This window comes from Vidua macroura, chromosome 9, assembly GCF_024509145.1.
Source record: "Vidua macroura isolate BioBank_ID:100142 chromosome 9, ASM2450914v1, whole genome shotgun sequence".
In the NCBI taxonomy this organism is placed as follows: Eukaryota; Metazoa; Chordata; class Aves; order Passeriformes; family Viduidae; genus Vidua; species Vidua macroura.
Genome location: NC_071579.1, coordinates 23,181,006 through 23,206,038, shown reverse-complemented (window position 1 = coordinate 23,206,038; position 25,033 = coordinate 23,181,006). Strand labels below are relative to the sequence as shown.

At 60.0% G+C, this 25,033-nt stretch overlaps 2 protein-coding genes across 2 annotated transcripts in view; one reads left to right on the top strand and one right to left on the bottom strand.

Moving 5' to 3' along the window:
• Positions 1 to 17,584, top strand: part of PTCH2 (patched 2) — a 21,708-nt gene extending 4,124 nt beyond the window's left edge. The window contains 22 exon segments of the mRNA XM_053984760.1: positions 6,424 to 6,613; positions 6,732 to 6,801; positions 7,022 to 7,113; positions 9,138 to 9,333; positions 9,427 to 9,548; positions 9,834 to 9,981; positions 10,212 to 10,343; positions 10,424 to 10,579; positions 10,703 to 10,795; positions 10,882 to 11,007; positions 11,086 to 11,204; positions 11,310 to 11,715; positions 11,800 to 12,112; positions 12,377 to 12,519; positions 12,608 to 12,788; positions 13,254 to 13,537; positions 14,080 to 14,217; positions 14,343 to 14,485; positions 14,755 to 14,854; positions 15,281 to 15,526; positions 15,670 to 16,074; positions 16,178 to 17,584. Coding sequence (XP_053840735.1) covers positions 6,424 to 6,613; positions 6,732 to 6,801; positions 7,022 to 7,113; positions 9,138 to 9,333; positions 9,427 to 9,548; positions 9,834 to 9,981; positions 10,212 to 10,343; positions 10,424 to 10,579; positions 10,703 to 10,795; positions 10,882 to 11,007; positions 11,086 to 11,204; positions 11,310 to 11,715; positions 11,800 to 12,112; positions 12,377 to 12,519; positions 12,608 to 12,788; positions 13,254 to 13,537; positions 14,080 to 14,217; positions 14,343 to 14,485; positions 14,755 to 14,854; positions 15,281 to 15,526; positions 15,670 to 16,074 — 3,803 coding nt within the window. The 3' untranslated portion in view covers positions 16,178 to 17,584.
• Positions 17,539 to 25,033, bottom strand: BTBD19 (BTB domain containing 19). The gene is given in 10 exon segments (XM_053984765.1): positions 17,539 to 18,413; positions 18,540 to 18,665; positions 18,835 to 18,966; positions 19,298 to 19,366; positions 20,625 to 20,684; positions 22,196 to 22,249; positions 22,661 to 22,898; positions 24,785 to 24,897; positions 24,900 to 24,995; positions 24,998 to 25,033. Coding segments are annotated over 10 exon segments (1,059 nt in total). The 3' UTR covers positions 17,539 to 18,278.

Below are 25,033 nucleotides of genomic sequence, written 5' to 3'. Positions count from 1 at the left end.
TGAGTCTCCCTGGAGAAGACCCTGTCCCTTTCCTGGAGGGGTCATGGACACCCCGAACATGCTGGTTGGATGAAATAGGACGCATCTTATGGGGGTGAGGGGAATTTGCTCTCTTGTTCTCATCTTGGGGCACAAAGCTGAGACACCCCCAACCCTCTTGGCAGTGGCTTCTGTCCTTCCTTGACCTCTGCAACAGTTCTTGGCACAGGGCATCAGTTCCTCGGCACCCAGGACAGGGCTGGGATGCAGCCTGGAGCTCTGCCGTGGCAGGCCAGGACGGAGGGGAGGTGCCGGCCGACTCTGGGCTGACTCTGTTTGCAGAGAGAGGGGCAGAGGCAATGGGAAAGCCCCAACAGGAAGCCAAGGACAGGACTGAACGCCCTCAGCACTGTCTGTGTGGCCTCTCTTCCCAGCCCCTGTCCCCACCGTGCCGGGTGGGTTCCGTGGAGGGGTGTGGGGAAGCAGCAGTGGGGGCGAGAGGGATGCCACAGGCGTTCCTGGGTGGGCACACAGAGAGGTGGGTGGTCTCCTTGCTGGGTGGGTGGGTTTGTGGGGTGGGATGTTTGTTCAGGGTCTGAGAAAGGAGCGGGTGAATCTGGGGGGCTGTGTGTGGCTGGTGCTGACAGGTTGGGGGGCTCTAATGGCTGTTTGTCCCTGGGTCTGGGGCAGCAAGATGCCTGCTGGGATCTGGCCAGAGCTGGCTTCACTCCTGTGGGGGGGCTCCTGGACTTCTGTGTCCCTGCTCTGTCTCCAGATGGGTGTCCTGGGGAAGAGGGTCCCCATTTCTCTTGGGGTGTGGTGATACAGGTATTGCTCTGCAGGAAGGAAAGGGACAGCCCAGGGTGCTGGGGACTGTCTTACCGGGCCTGGTGGGATCTTTCCTTCAGCACCCTACTGTCCTCTCTGTTTGCAGGGTCTGGGTATCTGCGGGGACACTGTGCCCCCATCCTTGGGAGCTTGGAGGAGTGAGGAGCAGCTGGGGTGTTGGTGCCATGAAGTGCTGGGGTCCCTGTTATCCCAAAAACCTTCCTGCCTGGCTCTCCACTCTGCTCTAAAGTCTCCTCTGGCTCTGAAAGAAGCTTTCTTCTCGAGAAAGGAGGGGGAGGAAGGAGACTCACCCAGTAGCCCCCCACCTACCAGAAGATGGGGTCCAGGCAGTTCACCTTTATTTATTTATCTTTGGGAGCTGAGCGCAAAACCTCTTGCTCTTCCTTTTCCCTTCCTTGACAGCTTGGTCAGCTTTTTTGGGCTGGAAAATTTTGCTAATTAACCCAAAGAGACTGGAAGACTTTACAGATGGCTGTGGCTTATCTGCCCCTATCCATTTTGTTTTCCTTTTCAACTTATATATTTTTTTATTTCCTAGAAATTTTTTTCTTTTATATATTTTTTTTTTTAACTTGGACATATCTACGGACTTAGGGAACGGGCTCTTTTTTTGTGTGTTTTAAATGTTATTTGGCGGCTGGGAGGGGGCAGCGCCAGGGCCCGAGAAGAGGGTTTTATTATCTGCCTCTCCCTCGGGCCTGGAAAAGTGGTCTGAGTTCAAAAAATTCATTTCTTGCCTGAATGAAGCCAGCAATGTGGAAAAATTTCACCATTCAGAGGGGGATGAATGTATGTTTCAACCACACATTAAGTGACATTAGCAAGCAGTGGAGTGCCTAATGTGGCCATTTTTCACAGCAGCCAACAGAGGGGGTGATTAGCATAATTAGTACAGGCAGCCCTATACATATGGAAATGGCAAATGCCTAAATGCCAACACCAGTGGAAATTTATGTCAATGCTGACAGGAGTCTTAGCGGTGAATAGTTCCCAACTGAATCCCCTCTACCCCCCCCCTTTTTTTTTTCCCCTCTCTCTTTTTCGGGGGTCGCGCTGTCCCCTCGGCGCTGGCCGGGGCGGTGCGAGCTCCCGGCTGCCCCCCTCCCTGTGCTGGGAACCGCCGCCCCCCGATTTGGGGTAATAAAGACATTAATTTAGCTTTGCCGTTAAACAAAAGAGTTCGGCCGGGGCCGGCGGCTGGGGAGCTGGCCCCAAACGGGCCCTTTCAGCCCCTCTGCCGCTGGCTTTTTGAAGGCATCCCCGTCTTCTGCCGCCCCTCTTGACTTAGTTGGGAGCCCCGTCAGTGGGGCTGGGTTTAGTTGGAGGTGCTGGGGCAGCGTCGAGCCCTCCTCCATCCCTTCGTGCTGCTGGGGGCACCCATCTGCCACGCAGCTGCCCCCCTTCCCGGGACCAGCCGCGGGGTGAATGGGGCCGGGAGGACGTGTTTTGACAGGATGGGGCCGCCGGGCTTTTGGCGAGGCTGGCGGTAGCGGCCGGGACAGGTAAAAATGGCTCTTTCAGTGTGCCCTGGGCGAGACTTCCTCCGGAGCAGCATGGGTCCTTTCACTGCCTCCCTAATCCAGCTAATCCGCCCCACAACACTTTGAAGGTGGCCTCCGGCTTGCACGCCGCTCAGCACGGGGAAGCTGCAGCCAAGGGATGCTTGGGGCGGTGCCTCGGGACCCCCTCCCACCGGGATGAGGGATAGTGCTTGAGTTGCAGGACGGTTCTGGCATCCCTCTGAAGCCCCTGGGGCTCTGATCACCCAGGACAGGCATCTCTGCCAGCGGGATGCGCTCGGTCTGCGTTTGCCCCCGTGGGTGCCTCTTGTAGCAGGGGGGTGTGCTGCAAAGGGGGTTCCCCATGGGGATGGCTTTTCCCAGGGGATCTCAGCCTGACCTTGCCTCACTCCCAGCTGTGCCTTTGTGGTGGTTTCCAACCCTAGCGTTGGGATGTTGTGCTGTAGAAAGGGCGCTGCTCATCAAGTCCCTTGCTAGTGGGCCCAGCTGGAGCTGGGGTCAGGGCTGCAGCATCCCCGGTGCACCAGCTGAATCTGCAGCTCAACATTTGTTGCCACATCCCATAGCCCCATTACAATAGTCGAGACAGGGCCTGACTTTGGGGGCCAAGCGAGAATGTGTACCCAGGAGTGTTCCCTCCCTGTCATCCTGTCCCACCCAAGTCACTCAAGCGGTGACAACACTGGCAGTGCCTGGGTGCCATCTGCACTGTGGTGGCAGTGCTGTTGACCATGACCTCAACCCAGCCTGAGGGGGCAGAGTGGTCTTTGCAGCATGTGTTTCCTGGGGAGGCACTGGTACTTCTCTGTGGTCCCGAGCACCTCCCACATCCCTCCCTCGCCTTCAGCCTTGCCAGGCAGGGAGGGCTCAGTGTGGGGCTGGCAGCCTGCCCAGACCCACTGCCCTCCCTGTGCCACCCAGACACGCTGCCCTGGCACACCCAGCCTGCTGCCCCCCACCCTTGGGTGCTTGGAGACACCATTGGTGCTTGGGGTTTGTTCACCTCCTGCCCTGGGAAAGCATGGTGGGAGGTCTCCTTGCTGTCATAACCAGCAGGGTGGCTGCAAGGGGGCCAGCCCCGGGCTGGGGGGGGGGCTTTGCAACTGCACTGTGGGCAGCAGGACCTGGCATGGGTTGATCTGACCCCAAACCCTCCGAGATGAGTCTGGGAGGTTCTGGCTACCGCTGGGGAGATGTGGAATGAGCTGGGATCAGACCCCTCCCAGGGCAGGAGGACAACACAGGGGCTGAGGCTCTGTCTTGGCTGGAGCAGCTGAGGGCACAAGTTGGTCCCACTATGAGGGTGAACTGGCTGCAGTGCCGTGGCTGTGGGTCCTGTGCCAGGAGAGTTTGGGGTACAGTGGCAGTGAAATGGCTCAGGCAGGGTGGCCGGGAAGGGGGCAGGGAGGCTCCAGCCCTGCTCTATAATTTTGTGGCGGATGCTGTAATTACGGAGAGGGCTCCCTGGCCATGGCCCGTGGATGGGAGGCAGCCGCACACGCAGCCACCCTCGCTGCCAGGGACCCTGTCCCATCCTTAGCATCCACTCTCCCTGCTTGGGCACGGCAGGATCCTGCTCTGCACCCCAGGTGTTCGGAGTGCAAGGGGGTGTAGGGTCCCAATCCACCGTCCAGCCAGAGCTGCTCTGAGCCTGCACCCACAACCCCCCCAGCGTGAAACCCCCAGGCAGTGCTACCAAGGAGCAATGCCCAACCCCAGCGAGGATGTTCCTGCCTCGGGGGTCTGCCCTGCCCCCAAGCTGGATTTTGGAGGGAGCTGTGGGTCCAGGGCAGTGAAGCCAAACCCTGCCGGGGAGCAGAGCAGGCTGTTAGTAAGCAGGACCGGACGCCTGATTGGAACCAGAGAGCCCTTTGCATGAAAAAGCCAAGGGCTCCCTTTGTTAATTGGAATAAAAAAAAAAAAAAAAAAAAAAAAAAAAAAAAAAAAAAAACCAAAACAACACAACAAGAACAACAAGGAAGAATTTACATACAGTTCCTCATTAACGTGCTCATTGTTGGTATCGGGGTGCCCCCGCAGCCTCCTCCCGGGCCGGGGGGCTGCGTGCGGCGTGGGGCGGCTCGCCCCGCTCCCGGGCTGGCCGGCCGGCGGGCGCGCGCCCGTTTGAAGTGTCCTTGGCAGCCCTGTGCGCGCTGCCTTGTCTTTTCATGTTGCTCTTTGGTTAATTAGGGTGTTGGAATTTGAGGCTTCCTCACGGCCTTTGAAGCTTGCTGACGGCTCGCGGTGCCCTGTTCCAAATTAACACTAATTACAAGGGACGGCTTTTTATTTTCTTTTTTTTTTTTTTTTTTTTTCCCCTCTTCTTTAATTTTTCGGGGGCTCGCCGCCACCCCATGCTTGCAGATGTGTGGCTCCTCCCGCAGCCGTGCTGGGCGGAGATGCCGGCAGGGCAGGGCGTAGCAGGATGCATCCCCCGGGAGCAGCAGCGCTGTCGGGCACCCCCTCTTCGCTGTGTCCCACCTCCCGCCCGGCTTCGGCGTGGGTGGCATGGCTGAGATCAGAGCAGCTTGGCGCACCTCCTGCCCGACCTCCCAGCCTGCTGGGAACGGGATGGGCGTCCCACTCCCCCCCACCCCCGACACCCACCCTCCCTGTGTCCTCGTCCACTCGCCCTGGGTGCTGCTATCCCCTCTGACACACACACAAAAGCCGCGGCCATGTCCCCCCCTCCCTGTCCCTGGCACAACCTCTATCCCAACTGGCATCTGATGGACACCAGCTGCTCCCTGGCCCAGCCAGGAACAATAAAGATGCTTTGCCCTCCCCGTTCCCAAAAAGCAGGGAAAAAAAAAAAAAACCAAAACACCAACCCATATAATAAGTCATTAAAAGGGAAGATTCTGCTCCTTATTTGCGGTCTCGCTCTGGCCTCCTCGGTGCTGGCGGAGGGCCAGGCCCGCCGGGGCCCCCGCCTCTTGCTGTGGGAGCATCCTGGTGCAGATGAATCGTGACCTCCCCTCGCTTTCCTGGGGCTGGGCAGGAGCTGGCCTCGCCCTTGCCAGCAGCACTGCCTTGGGAAGCATCCCACGCTGGGCATCCTGGGGTACCCCAGTGGGTGGCACTGGGATGGGGGCTACACCCCAGATGTGCCAAGGGCAGCATCCCTCCCACCCTGGGCAGGGGGCTGGGAGCAGGGCAGCCAAGTGGTGCACTTGGAAGGGGTCTCAGGATCCACTCCCCACCCTCCTCTGGGCTGTGTTGTCTCCCCTTTGCTATGCCAGGAGGGATGGGAGCGCCACATTTGAAGGGGACGGGGACAGCTGTCCTTGGGCTGGTGCTCAGCCATGCGAGCGACTGTGCAGGGTTTGGTCCCAGACCCAGCCACGTTGGCTGCGAGGGGATTTTTGTCTTCCACGCCGAGGCAGCCACAAATGAAATCAGTGGCTTCAGCTGGAAACCTTGGCCCTGCTGTGCTCGGAGCTCTCCTGCTGCCAAAGGGGGACAGATCCCAGAGCCTTCGCAGGGAAGAGTGATGTCCCCAACACCACGTCCCTCCCCTGTCCCCATACTCCTCCTGGGACAGCCTACACTTGCAGGGACTTTGGGGTGCCTGCCTCTCCCTACTCTCCTTCCCTGCCTGCCTTGGGGTGCCACGGAGGAGCTGGGCTGGGCTGGCTTGCCTCCAGTTTAGCTTCCTATTTTGTGGGCTGGTTTTGGGCATCTGCAGCACCCACCACAGTGCACGGGTGGAAGTGGACAGGTTGGGTCCACTCTGCTTCACCAGCTATCTGTCTGTGGGCTTTTTCTGGGGAAAGTAAAGCCAACAAGCTGCTTTGGGGCTGGGTACAGCGTTGATGGGAAGGGAGATGCCTGGTCCAGTGTGTCCTGAGGTGGTCCCTATTTGGATCCCTTGGGTATGAGCACCCAGAGGATGCAGCAATTGGGGAACCCCACACCAAGAAGTCCCTGTGAGTGATCATGGCACCATCTGATGCTGCACGGCCTTGATTCTGCCCATCCCATTCCCTGGGCAGCCCGATGGGCAGGGCAAATTGGTGGGATGGGGCTCTGCCTGCCCTGGCACTGACAGGGCACATCATGGTCCCCTCCACAGCGGGCAGCCGGGTGAGCCAGGAGCTTCGCTACACCAAGGAGAAGTTGGGCGAGGAGTCCGTCTACACCTCCCAGATGTTGATCCAGACCCCGAAGAAGGATGGTGATAACATCCTGACACAGGAGGCCCTGCAGCTCCACCTCGAGGCGGCCTTGGCCGCCAGCAAGGTTCAAGTCTCACTGTACGGAAAGTGAGTCCGGCTCCACATGGGGGACGGGGACCCCCGCCGTGCTCTGCACATCCCTCTATCCCTTGCCATGTCCCCTGTGGGATATGCCCATTCTCAGCTCCTCCTTCTGCCTTTCCAGATCGTGGGATTTGAACAAGATCTGCTACAAGTCAGGTGTCCCCATCATTGAGAATGGCATGATTGAGAGGGTAAGTGCTGGTCATAGATGGCCCTCTGGAGTCCCCCCGGGGGTGGCTGTTGATCCACGGGATCAGTCCATCAAAGAATGGCAGTGGATGGGCTGTGGTGGGGACAGAGCTCGTCAGCCCCAGGGGCTGTGAAGGCACGGGTTTGGGAAGCCCAGCAAGGCAGGGGGAGACTGGGGGGGTCTGATCCATCCCTGCTGACCCCTCACATCTCCTCCTACAGATGATAGAGAAGCTGTTCCCCTGTGTGATCCTGACACCGCTGGACTGCTTCTGGGAAGGCTCCAAGCTGCAGGGAGGCTCAGCCTATCTCCCGTGAGTGTGTGTGGGGAGCTATCCTGGCCTGTGGGGGGCCTTGGGTGGGAGCAGGAGCTGGGGATGCTGCTGAGGGGCTGTGCTTGACCTCCCTTTGTAGCTTGGCTCCGCCTGCTCCAAGGTGCTCCAGTGCTGCTGCAGCTTGTCCTGCTCAGCCCTAGGTTGGTCCCACAACCATTGCTGTCCTGCTGGGTCAGCACCCTCGGGACAAGGTCCCTGTCCTCCCTTGCCTGGCCTCAGTGGCACAGGTAGGGCTGCACTGCTGCAGGGGGGGGCTACAGCCCACAGGCAGGAACTGCCCATCCCATCCCATCCCATCCCATCCCATCCCATCCCATCCCATCCCATCCCATCCCATCCCTGCCATGCTTTCCCACCAGCCAGGGATGGAAACAGGGGGACAGTGGCTGTACCACAGGCAGGTCCCTGAGGCTGCTACCCCCACCCCCATCAGTGCTTTGTGGGTGCCACGATTGTGAGAGGGCACCCACACTCCTGAGCTGCACCCGGGGGCATGGAGGGCACAGAGTCCCTGGGCTGGGTGGCGAGTGACTCCCAGCCAGCTCCTTGCACCATGGTGGTGGGGCTGGGAACCCCGGGTTGGGCCGGGGGAGCCTCCCCCACATTCCTTCTGTTTACGTGTGTGTTTGTCCGGGAGAGCTGGGGCGGCTTGTGCATTGTCAGCAAACGCAGCCCCGTGCTTTCTCATGCTAATGCTGCTCTGAAAGCTGCCCCTTGCCAAATAGATGAAATAGTGGCCTTATTCAGGCTGCTGTGGATGGGAGGAGGGGGAAGGGGCCGCAGCATCCCCAGCCAGGACTAGGGGTCTGGTTTTGCCCCCCCAGGACCTCAGGTTCTCCCCATCCCAGGCTGGGGAACTGCCGAGAGCAGGAGCAAGCCCCAGCAGGGGCTGGGGTGGCTGTGCCACATGGGATGCTGGTGGCATTGCCTGCCGTGTTGGGCAGCGTTCTGGGGCTGAGGTACGTGGCAGGCAGGGTGGCACTGGAACAGCCATGGGAGTCATCTGTCCTAGCAGCCGAGTGAACGGGTGCCCGGGCGGGCACCCCAGCTGAGTGCCGGCCGGCCCATGGGGACTCGTCCCCCTTTTTAACGCCAAGGGGTGAGCGGGGTGGGAGCTGGGAGAACAAAGAGCAGCAATCTATGGAAAGACAAAAGGATTTGCCCTGGCTCAGTGAAGCAAGCGAAAGCAGATAAAAGGGCTCTCTTTGGAAGCAGCAGCAGCTCCAGTTGGTATGTGGGAATCTCGAGCGGCCGGCTCTGGCCCAGCCAGCCTTCATGAATTATTAGGCTGTGTTTCTCCCCAGAGCCCACACTTGCTCGGGGCTTTTTCTTCCCCTCTTTGGAGTGCTGGGCTGGGTTATTGGCTTTTTTGTGTGTCCTTTCTGTCTTAAAAAAGAAGCTGAGTGTGGCTGGAAGCTGGCCCCCAGCTCTTCAGGCTGGGGTGGAGTGAGCAGAGCATCTGCAGGCAATGGGAAAAACCCTTTTCCTGGGCACACAAGTCCTGTGCGGTCCTGCTGCACCTCCAAGAACCTACTCCATGCTCAGCTCCCAGTATTGTGCTGAGCCCCCAGAACCTCTGCTGAGCCCCAAACTCTCCAGCTTGGGGGAAAATGGCAGGAAGGGCTGTAAGGGCTGCCGGGAGCTATTGCCTGTCTGCTCCCCTCTATCAAGATGTTAGCCCACGGGCAGTAATCGGCCTGACTGCTCACACAAAGCGGGGCCAGGCAGCAGGGCCGGCTCCCCCCGCTTTGTCCCGGACTAACAGGATCAGGCACGCTACTTGACTCGGGGCATGGCCCGCTGTGGCGCACAGGGCATGGGGGATTCCGTGGGCGGCCCCGGGAGGGGGTAAGGGATGTGCTGGGGGCTGATGCTCCTCTGCATCCTCTCATTCTGCCTGTGAGGGCATCCACAGCAGCCCTGGGATGGGTTGGCAGTGGTGGTGGTCGTACTGCGTGTGGGTTTTGGCATCCCCCATGACCCCAGTGCTGCTCTCTTCCCAGGGGCCGCCCGGACATCCAGTGGAGCAACCTGGACCCTCTGCAGCTGATGGAGGAGCTGGGCCAGTTCACATCCCTGGAAGGCTTCAAAGAGCTGCTAGACAAGGCAGAGGTGGGACAGGCTTACATGGAGCGGCCCTGCCTGGACCCCCGGGACCCCCAATGTCCCTCCAGCGCTCCCAACAAGCAGAGCCAGCAGGTGGGTCACAGTCCACGAGGACCAGGATTGGGTGTAGGGGCTTACTGCTCTCCTGCCTGCCCCACAATCCTGACATCTTCCCTGCACCCACAGAGCCCTGACATCCCGGCCGAACTCTCGGGGGGCTGCCACGGCTTCTCCAGGAAGTTCATGCGCTGGCAGCAGGAGCTGATTTTAGGTGGCACGACCAAAGACTCCCAGGGCAAGCTGCTACGGTAAGAGCTACTGTGGTGTGGGCATCCCCAGGCACAGGGCAGGATACCTGCCCTGGCTGCAGGAGGGGCTGTGGGGCTGTCTCAGAGGCTGGTGAGTGTGTGGGGCCAGTGAGCAAGGCAGCGCTTTGGAGCAAGGCGGAGGAAGGCAGAGCAAGGAGGCAGGATGCCTGGGTCCTCTCCTGGGTGTCTGTGGTGGGGATGGGTGCCCTGGGGTGGGGGATGGACCCATTCCTGCATCCTGGGGCGCGGCAGCCGGTCCTAGCGAGGTGCATGCCTGTCCCCCAGCGCCGAGGCCCTGCAGACCATGTTCCTCCTCATGAGCCCCCGGCAGCTCTATGAGCATTTCAAGGATGACTACGAGATCCATGATATCAGCTGGAGCGAGGAGAAGGCAGGAGCCATCCTGGAGGCCTGGCAGAGGAAATTTGTAGAGGTGAGCACCAGGAACAGCACCCACATGGGGCTGGGTGGGGGTGAGCCTGTGCATGGCATCCCTCTGTGCCCAGGTTTTCATGTGGCCATGGGTTCTGGCACTACTCTCTTTTAGTCCAGTGCATCCCTAGGGACTGTCAGTGGTGACGCTGACACCCTGAATGGCTCTGGGGTGGGTGTACTGTAGAGCAGGGGGCTCCTGACTCCTCTAATGGGATGCACCTCTGACAGCTGGCACAGGACTCCATCCCTCCCAACGCCACACAGAGTGTCCATGCTTTCTCCACCACCACACTCAATGACATCATGAAGTCCTTCTCTGACGTCAGCGTCATCCGGGTGGCTGGGGGCTACCTCCTCATGGTATGTGTACCCCTTCTCTCTGTCCTCTGCCCTCCCTCCATCTGCCCCCTGGTCCCTGCTAACCCACTGTGCTCTTCCAGCTGGCCTATGCCTGTGTCACCATGCTGCGGTGGGACTGCTCCAAGTCCCAAGGGGCTGTGGGCCTGGCTGGGGTCCTGCTTGTGGCCCTCTCCGTCGCCTCCGGCCTGGGGCTTTGCTCACTGCTGGGCATTTCCTTCAATGCAGCCACCACCCAGGTATGTGCTGGAGGAAGAGCTGGGTATTGTGAGGTGGGTGGGACCCTGAGGGCTCAGGGGTGGCTGAGTCCCTTCTCAAGTGGTGGCTGTGTCCCTCTGCTCATGCCAACTGCTCTGTGGCAGGTCCTGCCCTTCCTGGCCCTCGGCATTGGGGTGGATGACATGTTCCTCTTGGCTCACGCCTTCACCGAGACGAGCCAGCACATCCCCTTCAAGGTGAGCACTGAGCACTGCCCAGGGACTTCTCGGCCTCCTCCTGCTTCCCCATGGTCCCTCTCATCACCCCTTGTCTGTCCCTGCAGGAGCGGACAGGTGAGTGTCTGAAGCGCACAGGGACCAGTGTGGCTCTCACCTCGGTCAGCAACATGATCGCCTTCTTCATGGCAGCCCTGGTGCCCATCCCTGCCCTGCGTGCCTTCTCCCTCCAGGTAGGGCCACGGTCCCTTTCCAGGGGATGGGGAGGGATGGCCAGACCTGCTCTGACGTGTGTCCCCCAATACCTGCAGGCTGCAGTGGTTGTTGTGTTCAACTTCGCCATGGTGCTCTTTGTTTTCCCTGCTGTCCTGAGCCTGGACCTGCACCGCCGGGAGAAACGCCGGCTCGACATCCTCTGCTGCTTCTACAGGTACTGGCACTGGGCTGACTCTGGGTCTGACCCCACAGGTCCCTTAAGAAGATTGGGTGACTAAATATCCTTCTCTCTCTCTCCTCCTTCACTCTCTCCATGCAGCCCTTGCTCATCAAGGGTCATCCAGATCCAGCCCCAGGAGCTTGCTGATGCCAATGACAACCATGCTTGCCACCCATCTCCTTATGGGCACCCCGGCATGGCCACCAGCACCCAGATCACCACCACTGTGCAAGCCTTCACCCGGTGTGACCCCTCGGGCCACCACATTGTCACCGTCCTGCCACCCACGTCCCAGGTGTGCACCTCACCTGCCATCCTCCTGCCCCACAGTGACCCCTTGGGCTCTCAGGTCTTCACCCCATCCAGCTCCACCCGGGATCTGCTGTCCCAGCTGGATGAGGCCAAGGGTGGGCGGGAGTGTGTCCCCCTGCCCTTCTGCCGCTGGAGCCTCGCTGATTTCGCCCGGGAAAAGTACGCCCCACTCCTTCTGCGCACCCGGACCAAGGTGAGGTGGGGGCAGACCTGGTGGTGCCACTCAAGGTGGGTGGGTGGCACAGGACTCTTCCTGACCCCCCCATTGTCCCCACAGGTGGTAGTGGTGGTGCTGTTCCTGGCACTGCTAGGGCTGAGCCTCTATGGCACCACCATGGTACATGATGGCCTCTACCTGACGGACATCGTGCCACGGGACACCAAGGCACACGCCTTCATCTCGGCCCAGTTCAAGTACTTCTCCTTCTACAACATGTTCATTGTTACTAAGGGTGGCTTCCACTACCCGGGTGCCCAGGCTGCCCTGCTGAGCCTGCACCAGGCCTTCAGCACCGTCAAGTATGTGGTGCGGGAGGGCAACCGCGACCTGCCTAAAATGTGGCTCCATTACTTCCAGGACTGGCTGCGAGGTGAGGGACATGCCTCTTCTCCATGACCTCCCCTGCCTGACAGTCCTTCCTCTCCTTAGCCTGCATGCTCCCTACTGGCCTGGGAATGCCCTCCCTTGTGTGCAGTACCCTGGGGAGGATGGTCCCAAGGTGCCCAGCACTGGAAGCTGAGCCTTGGGGTTTCTGTGTGCCCATCTCTCTGGCACCACACTCCGTGGGTTACATGGGGTGGTGTGCAGGGTGGTGTGTCCCCGGGGATGCTTACCCCACATTGTGCATCCCCAGGGCTCCAGGCCACCTTCGACAGGGACTGGCAGGCCGGGCGCATCACCCATGATAGCTACCGCAATGGCTCTGAGGATGGGGCACTGGCGTACAAGCTCCTCATCCAGACTGGCAACAAGAAGGAGCCCTTCAACTTCAACCAGGTGAGTGGTGACAGGGCTGGGCTGACTGGGCTGGGGATGTCTCTGCCCCAGCTGCCCAGCTCATGCCCACTCCTGGTCTTTTCTGTAGCTGACCACGCGGCGACTGGTGGACGAGAATGGCATCATCCCCCCCGACACCTTCTACATCTGCCTGACAGTGTGGGCCAGCAACGACCCCCTGGGCTTTGCCGCCTCCCAGGCCAACTTCTACCCCCCACCCCCCGAGTGGATTCATGACAAGTATGACACCACGGGCGAGAACCTGCGAAGTGAGTGAGCATGGTGGGCTCCCTAGGGCCCCCTCTGCCCCTGCCGTCCTCCTCCTCCTCCTCCCACTCCCCACATCTTTTTGCCCTGAAGGGAAACCCCTCACATCCCTCACCCCATCCGGTAAACTGCCTTGCTTCCCCATGCTTGACCCTCGTCCTCTTGCATCCCACACACTGAGCATCCCACTGTACATTCCCTATGCCCTTAGCAACACATGCCTGCTCCAGCCCATGAGCATCTCACTACAAAGAGTAGCCCACTAATGCACAAAAATCCTACAGGCAGAGAAATGCCCTGCCCTCCTCCTTGACCCCAGTCTGTTTCCTACACACTCCCCAGTCCTGTGGTACCCAGCTGGGCATCAGGCTGCCCAGGCTGCACTCAGGCTGGTGTGACTGGTGCTCTCGTGCTGCCTGTACACCATACTGCCCATACCCTCATACTGCCTGTGATCTCCTCACCAGTCCCAGCAGCCCAGCCACTGGAGTTTGCCCAGTTCCCTTTCTACCTGAGCGGGCTGCGTCGCACGTCCGACTTCGTGGAGGCGATTGAGAGCGTACGGGCCATCTGCCAGGAGGCCGCCCAGCGCCACGGCGTGCTGAGCTACCCCAGCGGCTATCCCTTCCTCTTCTGGGAGCAGTACATCGGCCTGCGGCACTGGTTCCTGCTGGCCATCAGCATCCTGCTGGCCTGCACCTTCCTCGTCTGCGCCTTGCTGCTGCTCAACCCCTGGACCGCCGGCATCATCGTGAGTACGCACCCTGATGCATGGGGATGGTCCTGGTGGGTGGTGTCAGGGGCATTCAGCCTTTCTCCTGTCATGCTGAGTGGCCCTGGGCACCTGCTTCATGGGAATTGGGTGATGGAGTGGCCAGGGGTACCCTGAAGGGAAGGGATGCCCATATGAGGGTGGCAGTGGGTGGGGGACTCCTGTATGGAGGGATCAGTTAAATCATTGATGAAGAGAACAGGGGGCCCTGGATACATCCATGCAGAAGAGTGTGACGGGAACCCCCATATGGAGGTGGCAGTTGTTGGGCGAGCCACATGGAGGGATCAGGGAACCTGTTATGATGGGAATGTGTGTAGTGGGCAGGGGTTTGATGACATCCATGCAGAGCAGGGTGAGGGCTACCCCCAGAAGATGGGACAGATGGGACAGACCCTATTCCCAAATAGAGGGAAAAGGGTAGGTGAGGTGACGCTGCCCTATATAGAGTAGGACCAGGCATGCCAGGGAGAGGGGACAGCCAATGAAAGCCATCCCTCACTGATCCCACCACCGTCCAGGTCTCCATCCTGGCCATGATTGCTGTGGAATTGTTTGGCATCATGGGGCTGATGGGCATCAAGCTGAGCGCCATCCCTGTGGTCATCCTCATTGCCTCGGTGGGCATCGGTGTGGAGTTTACTGTCCACGTGGCCCTGGTGAGCACAGGCTGATCCCAGTTCCCACTCCCTGGCACCCTCACCGCCTTGGCCATGTGCTAATGGGTGGCCCATCATGGGTGGCACACAGGGACAGCCCTACATGACATTTCCATCCCACTCAGGGCTTCCTGACAGCTGCGGGGAGCAGGAACGTGCGCTCAGCCGCAGCATTGGAGCACACTTTTGCGCCTGTGATGGATGGTGCTGTCTCCACTCTCCTGGGTGTCCTCATGCTGGCTGGCTCTGAGTTTGATTTCATCATGAGGTGAGCACTGAAGAAGGGTAAAACAGCCACTTGCTGCCCTACAAGAGCTTTGGCAGTGGGGGCTGGTGGGTGTGGCAGACAGGGATGTCTGCCAGTGGAGATGTGGGGTTGCTGGTGAGGACATCTTGCTGGGTATTGCCATTCCATCTTGCCTGGAGGCTGAGGAGACATGGCACGGACATGGGCTATAGCATGGGAAGCCATGTTTGCAATGGGACAGGTTAATGACGGCTGTGCCTGCTTACCTCATGTGTCTATGGTCCCCTCAGGTATTTCTTTGCGGTGCTGACCATCCTGACGCTGCTGGGGCTGCTCAACGGGCTGGTGCTGCTGCCTGTGCTGCTCTCTGTCATCGGGCCACCCCCTGAGGTACAAGACCCCTCCATCCCACTTCTCCCTCGTCCTCCCGCGCCCTGTACCCATGTCTCTCCATCTCCCATTGCCCCACTCCCTGCCCACCTTTCACCCTTTATCCATCTTTGCCTTGTCCACTCCCAACCTCATCTCAAACCCACCTCAGTCCATCCCTTGCTGTGTACCATCCCTCTTTTACCTCATTCTTTCTGTGACCCATATCCTACTTGCCCCATACCTACCTGACCTTGTTCCTGTTTCATTTCACACACAACTTCCCCCATCCCTCCCTAACCCATTCCTCCCTGATCCATGACCTCCCTGATCCCATCCCTGCTTCACCTGGCATCACCCACATCCCCGTCCTCGCTCGCATCAACCCATACTCCCTACTTCTCCATACTCTGTCCCGGGCCCCTCTGACCTGTCTTCTCTCCCCAGGCATCCCTGGTGGATAATGGCCCCTGCCTACCCTCACCAGAGTCGATACCCCCATGTCTGGGCCCTGGGGGACTGTACGTCCGGCGCGCCCCAGCCTGGCCCGCCACCTTCCCTGAGCCCTCCAACACGGAGCACTACATGGAGAGCGTGGGGCCAGGCAGCCCACGGGGACCCTTCGTTGTGCCCCCTGCCCCAGCACACATCCTACTGGAGGCTGGCAAGGACCCCAGCTTCCCCCGCATCACTGTGAGTGTCTCTACCCATTGTGGCATTGCCAGCTCCCCTGCATCCCCAGGGGATGGATAAAGCTGGGGCATGGGAGCTGGTGGTGTTGCCAGAGGGATGCTCAATATGACTGGGGACCCTCATGCTTCATGCTTCCCCTCCAGGTGCTGAAGCCCTACAAGGACAGCCTGGACGTTCAGGGGAAGAAAGAGGCTTCTGGCCCTCAGCCTTCAGCTCCCCTGCCCTTCGGGGAGCCGTGCACCACGCTGCCCCGAGATCCCCCGCAGCCCGGCCCACCGGGCACCCGGCCAGCGCCCCCCGCAGCCCTGCCCACCTACAGCACCCACCTGCAGGGTCCTGCCGGCAGCTACACCACCGTCACGGCCACCGCATCAGTGACAGTGGCCCTGCACCCCACACTGCCTGGCTCCTACCCCACCTTCAGCCCCGAGGGCTTCACCAGCAGTGAGCAGGACTGCCTGGACGAGCCCAGCACCAGCGGCACCGCAGTGCCCGACACCTTTGAGATGCAGAACATGGGACACCACAGGGCAGGTGCCTGGCGCTAGGTGAGCTTGGGGAACGCCCTACCCAAGGATGGTGCTTGGCAGCGTGGGGGTGCGAGGTGGGTGTGGAGGGACCCAACTGACCCCCAAATCTCTCTCCCTGCAGATTGCTGGTTCCTGAGCAGAGCATCTCCTCAGCACCCAGTGGGCACAGGAGGGTGCAGAGCGGGGTCACCCATGTCATGCTGCTAATCGCTGGAGCGGTCTTGGCCAAGGAGGACCGGCCCCCTGCACCCTGCACCGGGGCTTGGTAGGGCAGGCTGGCACTTCTATGCAAGCTGTGTGCAGGCCATGCCGTGCCTACGTGTCCCTCACCTGAGGCTGTACCGTTGGTGCCGTGTCCCATCACCCAGGGCTTGGGGTTATCCTGCCCTGGACTTGTTGCCCCCCAGAAATGGAAGCACTAACTCCCCCCTCTGTTTCTGGAGCTGCTGGCAAGGTGGACTCGGTGCCATGCCAGCTCCCCCTCAGTGGGGTCACTGCCTGCTCCCCATCACCTCCTCCTGGGACCACCCATCCCAGGCCATGAGCTGGGGTACCCCAACAGGCTGCCCTGATGCCCCCTGTTCTAATAAGGGGGCAGCCCCAGAGCTAGCTATGCCCTGGCATGCCATGGGCAAGGCCTAGGGTGGGCACTCCCACCTTTATTTATTGCAAAGGGAAACTATCTATAGAGAGATATATATTTTTAAGCTTATTTTAAAAGATTTATTTCTCAGCCTACAGCCTCACCCGGCTGCCCAGGGTGCAGGCAGGGAGCGGGCAGACCCTTTGCTCAGTGCAGGGCTGCCCACCTGGAGGCAGCAGGAGCCTGGGGGCACAGACCTGGTTCATGCCCCCACTCCATGGGCAGCTCACCCCTTCCAACGTGCTAGTCCATGCCTCAGTTTCCCCAGTGGCAAGGATGGGAAGGCTGGAGATCATGGATGTGCCACAGTGGAGAAAGGGAGCCTGTTGCTCCCCAGCACACAGGCAGGGTTTTGGAAGGGGGAGATCCTTGGAGTGGTCCTTGCTGTGCCAAGCTCCTGAGCTGTTCCACGATCACAGCCCCCCCTGTGTCACACTTGTGCTCTGTCCAGGGGATGGCACAGGCTTGAGCATGCACGGGACACTGCACGCTGACGTGGGCTCCCATGGTGCCACCAGGCACATCTTGCTGGGAAACGGTATTTCTTACCATGTCCCCGTGCAACGGGGCTGTCCCTGCAGCCAGCCCCTGTCCCCGTCCCCATCCCGGGCACCGTCCGCGCCGTTACCCAGCACTTTAACTCCAGCGGTGTTTGCTGTGCCTGCGGCCCCCCGGCCCCCCGACAATGCCGCTGAGCAGGGGTGGCCTTGGGGACCCTGTCCCCGTGCCAGGCGTGGGCACGGCGGGCAGCCCCCCCCCCCAAACACGCCATCTAAGTTATTTATATCAAAGAGAGCAAAGGTTTATTTTTGTAGTTTGTACAGGCGGTAGTGGGGACTGAAGGTTTATTTTTAAAGAGTAAATATATATATTATATATAAATTACCTGCCGTGTCCGGCCCTTTCTCCTGGGGAACACAGCTGGAAGGGGTGTATGTGTGCTTGAGACAGACCCAGCTGTGTGCACACATTCAATGGGGGGGTGCAAGGGGGGCTGCACACTGTGTGTGTGGCACATGGGAGGGCTGGCAGCCTGTCCTGCGTGTGTGTGGCCTGCTAGTAGGGCTTGGCAGCGGTTGGGGGGTGGGAGCCTGTCGGTGCAGCGGTGCGTGCAAAGATGCCCCCATGTGTCCCCCCTCCTACCTGCACCCCCTCCAAGCCCCAGAGTCCCCGTGCCGCTGCCATGGAGGGTTCCGTGCCCCTCCCCGGGCAGGTGATGGCGCTCTCTCCCACTGCAGCACGGCCCCGCTGCCGAGGGAGGGCAGCACGGCCCCGGGGAAGGGGGAGCTCATCTTGCGTCCCCAACCCGCAGGGATCCCTGCAGCCCCACCACCCTTGGGTCACTACCTGGGCAGCCTGCAGTGTCCTTGCACCCATCGCATAGCCCAGCTCTACCCTTCCCCCAGCCCCTGCATCACTTTTGGGGGTGACCCAGGCATCCTGCCCTGGCCCCGATGCTGTGACATGGGACAAAGCACCTTATCGATGCTCTTGGCCATGGCAGCATCAGTGCCCAGCCCCACACCCTGCCCCGCTGTAGAGTCCCTGGCTGAGCTGGACAAAACTCGTTGCCCAGCCCCTACTTGGCATGTGGCTCGAGGTGACGGTGATGGTCGCGGGGCCGTGTGCCCCGGCGGGGACGGCAGAGGCGGGAGGGCACCCCACTGCCCTTCCTCAGTGCGTGGGCACGCCAGGCTGCCGCGATGCTCTCCACCTGTGGGGATGGGGAGACGGATGGGGGCATCAGCATTGCCACAGTGTGGTCCTCCTCAGCCCATCCCGCAGCACCCTCCAGCCCTGGAGGTCAGTCAGGAGACACTAAGAACAGGCAGCAGCTCACCGGGATGAGGAGGTCCTGCTGGTTGTAGCTCTCCAGTGTCACCAGTTCGCTGGGTGCCAGCAAGGGGAGACGCAGCTCCCTCACTGGCAGGGCAGCCACCTCTGGCACCGGACGCTCCAGGACAGCCTGTCAGACATCAGGATGTGAGGGATGAGGCTGGTGATGTCCTGGGGGGACTGACACAGCTTCTGTGTGCATCACAGAGCCCTGGGCTCAGGGAAAGGGTGCCTACATTCCCAGCCTGGGCTGGTGGGGGCCCAGGCACCCCTGGTGGTCCTTGCTGCGTGACACTCACCGAGCTGACGTGTGCCCACTCCCGCACAGCCTGCACCAGGTCCAGTTCATCTGCGGCCAGGCGGTCACTGCGCAGCACCCGCGCCAGCACCACGTCGGAGAGCTCACGGAAGCCCTGGGTCCGCACCACTGCCTGCCAGCACACCACAACACTGGGGTGCTGGAAGCAGGACCCCACACAACCACCACCCCCATCCATCAGACACATCCTGGTGCCATCCCTGCCTGGCACTCCAGCGTCTCCCAACCCAAACTCCAATCCCCTGGCACTCCAGTACCCCCCAGTCTGCCTCTGCCAGTCACCCAGCATCTTCTCTCCAAACACCATCTGCTCCTCTCCCAGCCTCCAGGCATACTGTCCTCAGGGGCCCTGCTCCCTTGCCTCATGCAGTGTTCTCCATGCCCCGTGCCCCCCATACCCTGGGGTACCCCACACCATGCTCCCCCATCACCTGCCACCGTACCGCGGTGCAGCCCTCGATGAAGGCCAGGCAGTGCTGCTGGAGGTCCACCTGCCCATAGGTCACTGCAGCCTGTGAGACAACACAGAAACCTGCAAGAGGGTCCAGGGCAGGAGGGACTCCCTGCCAAAGCCCTATAGAAACATGGGCCCTGTCAGGGACACAGGTGAGGTAGACATCTCTCTGGGTTGGGTATCACAGTGAGAATGTGGGGAGGAAGAGGCACCAAGGCTCCCTCCTTTTCTGGCCTGCCCAACAGCAAATGTTTTGGTGGATCTAATGCCCACAGTGATAACCCAGCTCCAGGATGTGATTTTTCACCTCTGCTCAGGCACCTCACTGAGTCCACAGTGGGGGAGAGGCCCTGGTGCTGTTCTCACAAGGTAACACCACAGGCACATGAAACCACCAGTCCCCAGTGCTCCTTGTGTGGGCACAGGATCAGCTTAAAGCCCCCCACAAGCACCCCATACCCCTGGTGCCAGCCCCAGCCTGACCCATAGCTGCCATCCCCCACTGCAGCAGGAATTTGGGGTTGCTCTCATTTTCTCACAGCCCTACTGAGCAATGCTCATCCCAGGGCTGGCACTGCCCATCAGGTTACCAGGAGGGCACGACCCCATCCCCCCACAGCAGCCCCTGTGTGTGGGGCACTCAGGACCAGCACAGGCAGGGTGAACATCACATCCTGCTCTACCACAGCAGGGGACCAGTGCTGACGTAAGTGGGGAGGGCAGACAAGCTGTTTTGTTCTGGGGTTTTGGGGTTTCTTGTTTTGTTTCCTCTGGGCCAGTTTTAGCTCCGTTCATGTTGCAGTGGTCTGGCATCACATCTGGCTGGGCCTCTGTGTTCTGGGGCAGGCACCTCATCGTGCCAAGATTGTTTCAGCTTGTGGGAGATGAAACAAATCCCCCTTCTCTGGGCAGCAGTCTTGGTCCCACCAAGTAGCATGGCCAGGGCCATTAGGACCTTTGCAAGGCTATTTTTAGGTGCCTTAACTCTCAGCAGGGGTTTTGGGACTGGCTCCCCAAAACCCAGTGCCTCCCAGTTTCATGCAGATGACGACAAAGCCCTGGCACTATGGAGTTCTGGCCAGCCCTGCTCAGGCTGACAGAGAAGACACTTCTCTGCCAGGCTCTGGTGGCCTCACTGTCCCTTGCAGCCCTGGCACAATCCCAGTGGTCTGGGAGTTGGCAGGGCAGCTGCTGGGCCAGGGGTGAGAAATTCCACCCCACTGTCCAGCAAAGAACAGAAGGGTCAAGTCTGTTCCAGCCCCAAAATTGTACAGGTTATTTTTAAGCCTTTATGACCCTACTGGTGTCACTCTTACCTGCAGGGCCTCGCAAACCTGCTCCACACTCAGCGTGTCCTTGATGAACTTGACACAGAGCTGTAAGGCAGACGGGGAAAGGGTGGGCAGAGTTGGGGAAACAACCCTGCCATCCCCCCACAAAACTCTCAGCATCCCCTGAGCCCCCAGCACATGGAACATGGGGCAGAGGCACCTCCAGATCCCCAGGATTTCATAAGCAATGGCCTGTGGGATGAAGTCTTGCAGTGTGGATATGGGCAGGCAGCTTGGCCACTGATGGAGCCAGGGACCAAGACTGATGTGACCAAACCCAGCCAATCTGATAGCCCCAGGTGGGTCCCTTAATCCTGTCTACAGATGCCATCCATGTTCTGCCATAGGGCACAGTCCTGGTGCCAGATGCAGTGCACTGTGCAACTTCAGCTTTGCCCCAGCCCTGCCTGCCAGCTGTGCTCTGGCTGACTGCTGGGGGACCAGCATCTCCAGCTGCATCCTCTACATGGATGATGCAGGTGGAATGCTGCCAGACCAGCATGTTTATCAGTGAGTGGGACCTCTCTCCTGCTTATCTCAGCTGTCTACCAGAGTCCCTGGGAAACCCAAGGGGATGTGACATGCAGGGAGGAGCTGTCAGCTGGGGCAGAAGGGCCCTGAGTCATTGGCAGGAGGGATATGAGGTCACCCTGCAGCTGGGCACAGACATGGTTTCACCAGCTGTCCTTGGTCAGTCCCTTTCCCTCCCACCCCTCCTCTATGCAGGTCACCCCCCTCAGGATGCATTTGCTGGGTAGTGGGATGTGACTCATGATAGGAGCACCAGGTCCCCCTTTTCTGCTACACTCCTTATATCCCTTCAAACAAACAGCTGTTTGACAGCTCTCTGCCACATCTGGGCTTTGGCTGATTTTGTTTCCACACGTCCCATCCCACCACTGTGGCAGACAGGAGCCCACAATTCCTCAGCTCCTGAGGTACTTTCCCAGTGTGATGGGGAGGGAGGGGAAGTCTGGGTGTGAGATGTTGGGTCACGCGTTCAGTCAGGCTGTAATTCAGGAATCAGGCTGATGACGTGGCCTGGCCATCCTCCCCAACATTGAGCTGCTTCAGCTCCCTGGCCCCTCCTCCTTCAGATCCCACCCTTCCTCTTTGCTCCCTGCTGCCTTCCCAAAACGTTCCCACCCGAAGCAGCATTGCCTTGGCAGCACCACAGCTGAGGGGCTGACTGCTCCCAAGGATCGGGGCTCTCTTTAACTGCATCATCCTGTCAGATGACTGGGCAGCACGTGTGGGCAAAGGCACAGGGGCTTTCCTTCTGACCTTTGCTGTGCAGGAAATGTGAAACTCCATGTCCTTCCCCATGATTTCTCGGGATTCCCCTATGGGATTCCTGGCCGCTGCTGCACCCACTCAAGGGGGATCCCACTGGAGAGACCTTCTAGAATCGAGAAGCAGGGCTGAGCCTGCGTGATGATCCACAGTGCTTTCCTCAGAGGCACCTCCAGCTACCAGCCATGCAGGGACCATCTTGGGGTGCTGTCAAGCCTGGGAACACTCAGGGACCACTGCCCTCAGCCCAAACAGCACTGTACCTTGCACAGGTCCTGCAAGCCATACTCCACCGACGAGGTCAGCACCTCCAGTGCCTGCAGGCAAGAGGGACCTTGTGTCATCAGCGTGCAGGGCCATGGATGGGCACAGCAGCCCAGGGTAAAGGGCAGGTGTGCTCCAGCTTCCGTGGGAGCTCCTGAGTGGGGCATGGGAGATAAGGCTGCTGCATGGAGAAAAATTTAGGTTTCCTGCTGTGGTATTCCCATTCTCACCATCCAGGGTATGCACAGCCAGAGGTCCCAAGACTGGGACAAGGTGCTCTGGACACCCCACTGTGCTGGGTTGAGACCCCACACATTCATTACCCTGTTAGCCAGCCAGACAGCATCACATAGACCATCTCCTCCAACTTTGGCACACCAAGACTTGCAAAGCATCCCCTTCCCCTGCATCCCCTTCTTGTCCCTCCCATGTCCATGGTCCCCACCAGCCCCATCCCCACTCACTATGTGGCTGTTGAGGGTGACACTGTTGGTGTAGAGGAACTCAATGACGGCCAGGAAGACCTCAGGCTGCACGTTGCCCAGGATGAAGGGGCCCTGGGGTGGGATGCTGCTGGAGGAGTCCTGGCTGCCCACTGGTGCCTGGCTGAGCATCCCACGGAACACCTGACAGCGGCACGCCAGCACACAGCGGTGTGCAAACACCTTCTGCTGCTCCTGGCCCACCACGAACATCACATCACTGCGGGGGAGAGGGGACCATGAGGGACACAGTGCCTGGAAAGCAAGGGCACAGCCTTCCCTGGGCTGGGACAGGGCACACAGGAAGGGCCCTGCTGAGCATCTGGCACAGCAGGGCAGTACCCTTTACTTTTAACACAGGGGTTTGTCCCTACAGGGGAACAGAGGGGACCTTGTGGGTGACTCTTTCCAGCCATTTGAATGCTGCAGGCGAGGTGAGCACGACAGGTCCTCTGGAAAGCATGGAGAGCCCTGAGTGCTGGCACCGAGCAGGGCAGAGAAAGGCCAAGGACAGCTAGAGAAAGTGGCTTTCTCTTTTGGCATAGCAGAGCCAAGGAAAGCGTTGCTGTCACTGGGATCAGCCTCCTTGACTCATGGGAACTGACTCATCGTCTCAGGGATGTGAAGTCTCTGGCATAGCTGCCAGAAGGGCTGGCACTGGCACAACAGGACAGCTTGTGGCATGCACTAGAACACAGGGACCATCCTGTTGCCCTGCTCCCCTATAACCTCCCCCTCCCCAAAATGTCTCCCAGCTCCATGGCCCCTTGTTCCTTCCTCCATCCCAGCAGGCCAATGAGCAGAAGACGTGCCACCCAAACTCTCACTGCCATGAGGACATGCACAAATCCATGGCCTGACCCTCAGACTATCCCACAGGAAGGTGTATGTGACCACCAGAAGGAAGGACACCTGGGTCATCCAAAGTGTCTATCAGGAAACACACAGCTGGGGCAGGATGAGTGCTGTGAACAGAGCCCAACAGGTCCTCCATGACTGCTCCTGCAAGGGGGATCATGATAAACTGTTCTGTAATTGAGGTCCACAGGCCAAGAGGAGCAAGGAGAATACAGGATGCAGGCTGTGAGATGTGGAATGCCAGCTGTTGATGATGGCATGCAAGGTCTGGGATGTAGGACACAGGCTGCAGGACGGGTACAAAATGAAGGTTGCAGGATTTGGGATGCAGAACAAAGGCTACAGAGTGCAGGCTGTGAGGTACAGGCTACAGGAGAAAGGATGCAGGATGTGGGATGAAGTAGATGGATGCAGAGCACAGATCTCAGGTTGCAGGATGCAGATTGCAGTATGCTGGATAAGGGGTATTGGCTGAAAGATGTGAGCAGCAGGATGTAGGCTGAGAATGACCAGGCGCTGTCAGCCACTCCTCTACTGCCTGGAGCTGTGGCTGGGGAGTTTTCACTGGGATTTCTCTTCTGGGTGGCCAAAAATTTCAGCAGGAATGGGGATTTCCTTAGATAGCTCTGGTGTTCCTTAGATAGGCTGGCCAGGCCTCAGCAGGAAGTGGGTGAAGAGGACCACAGCCAGGCAGGACACACCATGTGGGTGAGGGAAGCCAAGGCAGCATCTCCATTGCTCTCTGCTCTGGCAAGAGGTGGCAGGAACGCCAATCCCTGTGAGGAGGGATGCCAGGCTGTCGCATGCCCTCTGGGGATAAAACACCAGTAAAGCCAGGTGGGAGAGGAACTGAGCAAGGGAGGAAGCTGTGCCTGGGGAGCTCAATTACCCCCACTCCTGGCAAGGGCAAGAGCCCCAGCACAGGATTTATCCTGGGATTACTGCCTTGCCCCGTTGGCACCATGCCTGGGGACAAAGGGGGTCTGGGCACACCTGGGAACTTTCCCTCCTCCTGAGAGATGATGCCTGTGCAGGGTGGGCAGCCCTGGACTCCTGTTGGCATGCGGGTGTGTGGGGAGCGCTGCACAAGCCACCAGCTGCCCCCACCAGCTGCCCGCGGCTCCCCGAACTGCCTGTGGGCCCCGATCGCCCCAGCAGGGAGGGCTCGGGGCTGCGGGAAAACAGCACGGAGCAGCCGCCGGGGGCTTCGGCGGGGCTGGGGGGAGGCGGCACGCCCCGGGCCCTCACCTGAACTGGGGGTTGTTGACCAGGGTGCGCAGGGCAGCGCTGAAGGCGGCCACGTCGCCCTGCAGCCGCGCCGAGCAGGGTCCGGCCATGGGCTGCCTCAGGGAGCGCGGCGGCGGCGGAAGGAGGCGCAGGCAGGCGGGACGAGGCCGGAGGATGGCGGGAGGGAGTCCGGAGGCTGTCGGGAGGGCGGCCAGCCCGGGGAGGCCGCGGGGAGGAAGCCAGCACGCTGCGTCGTACGGCACGGCCCAT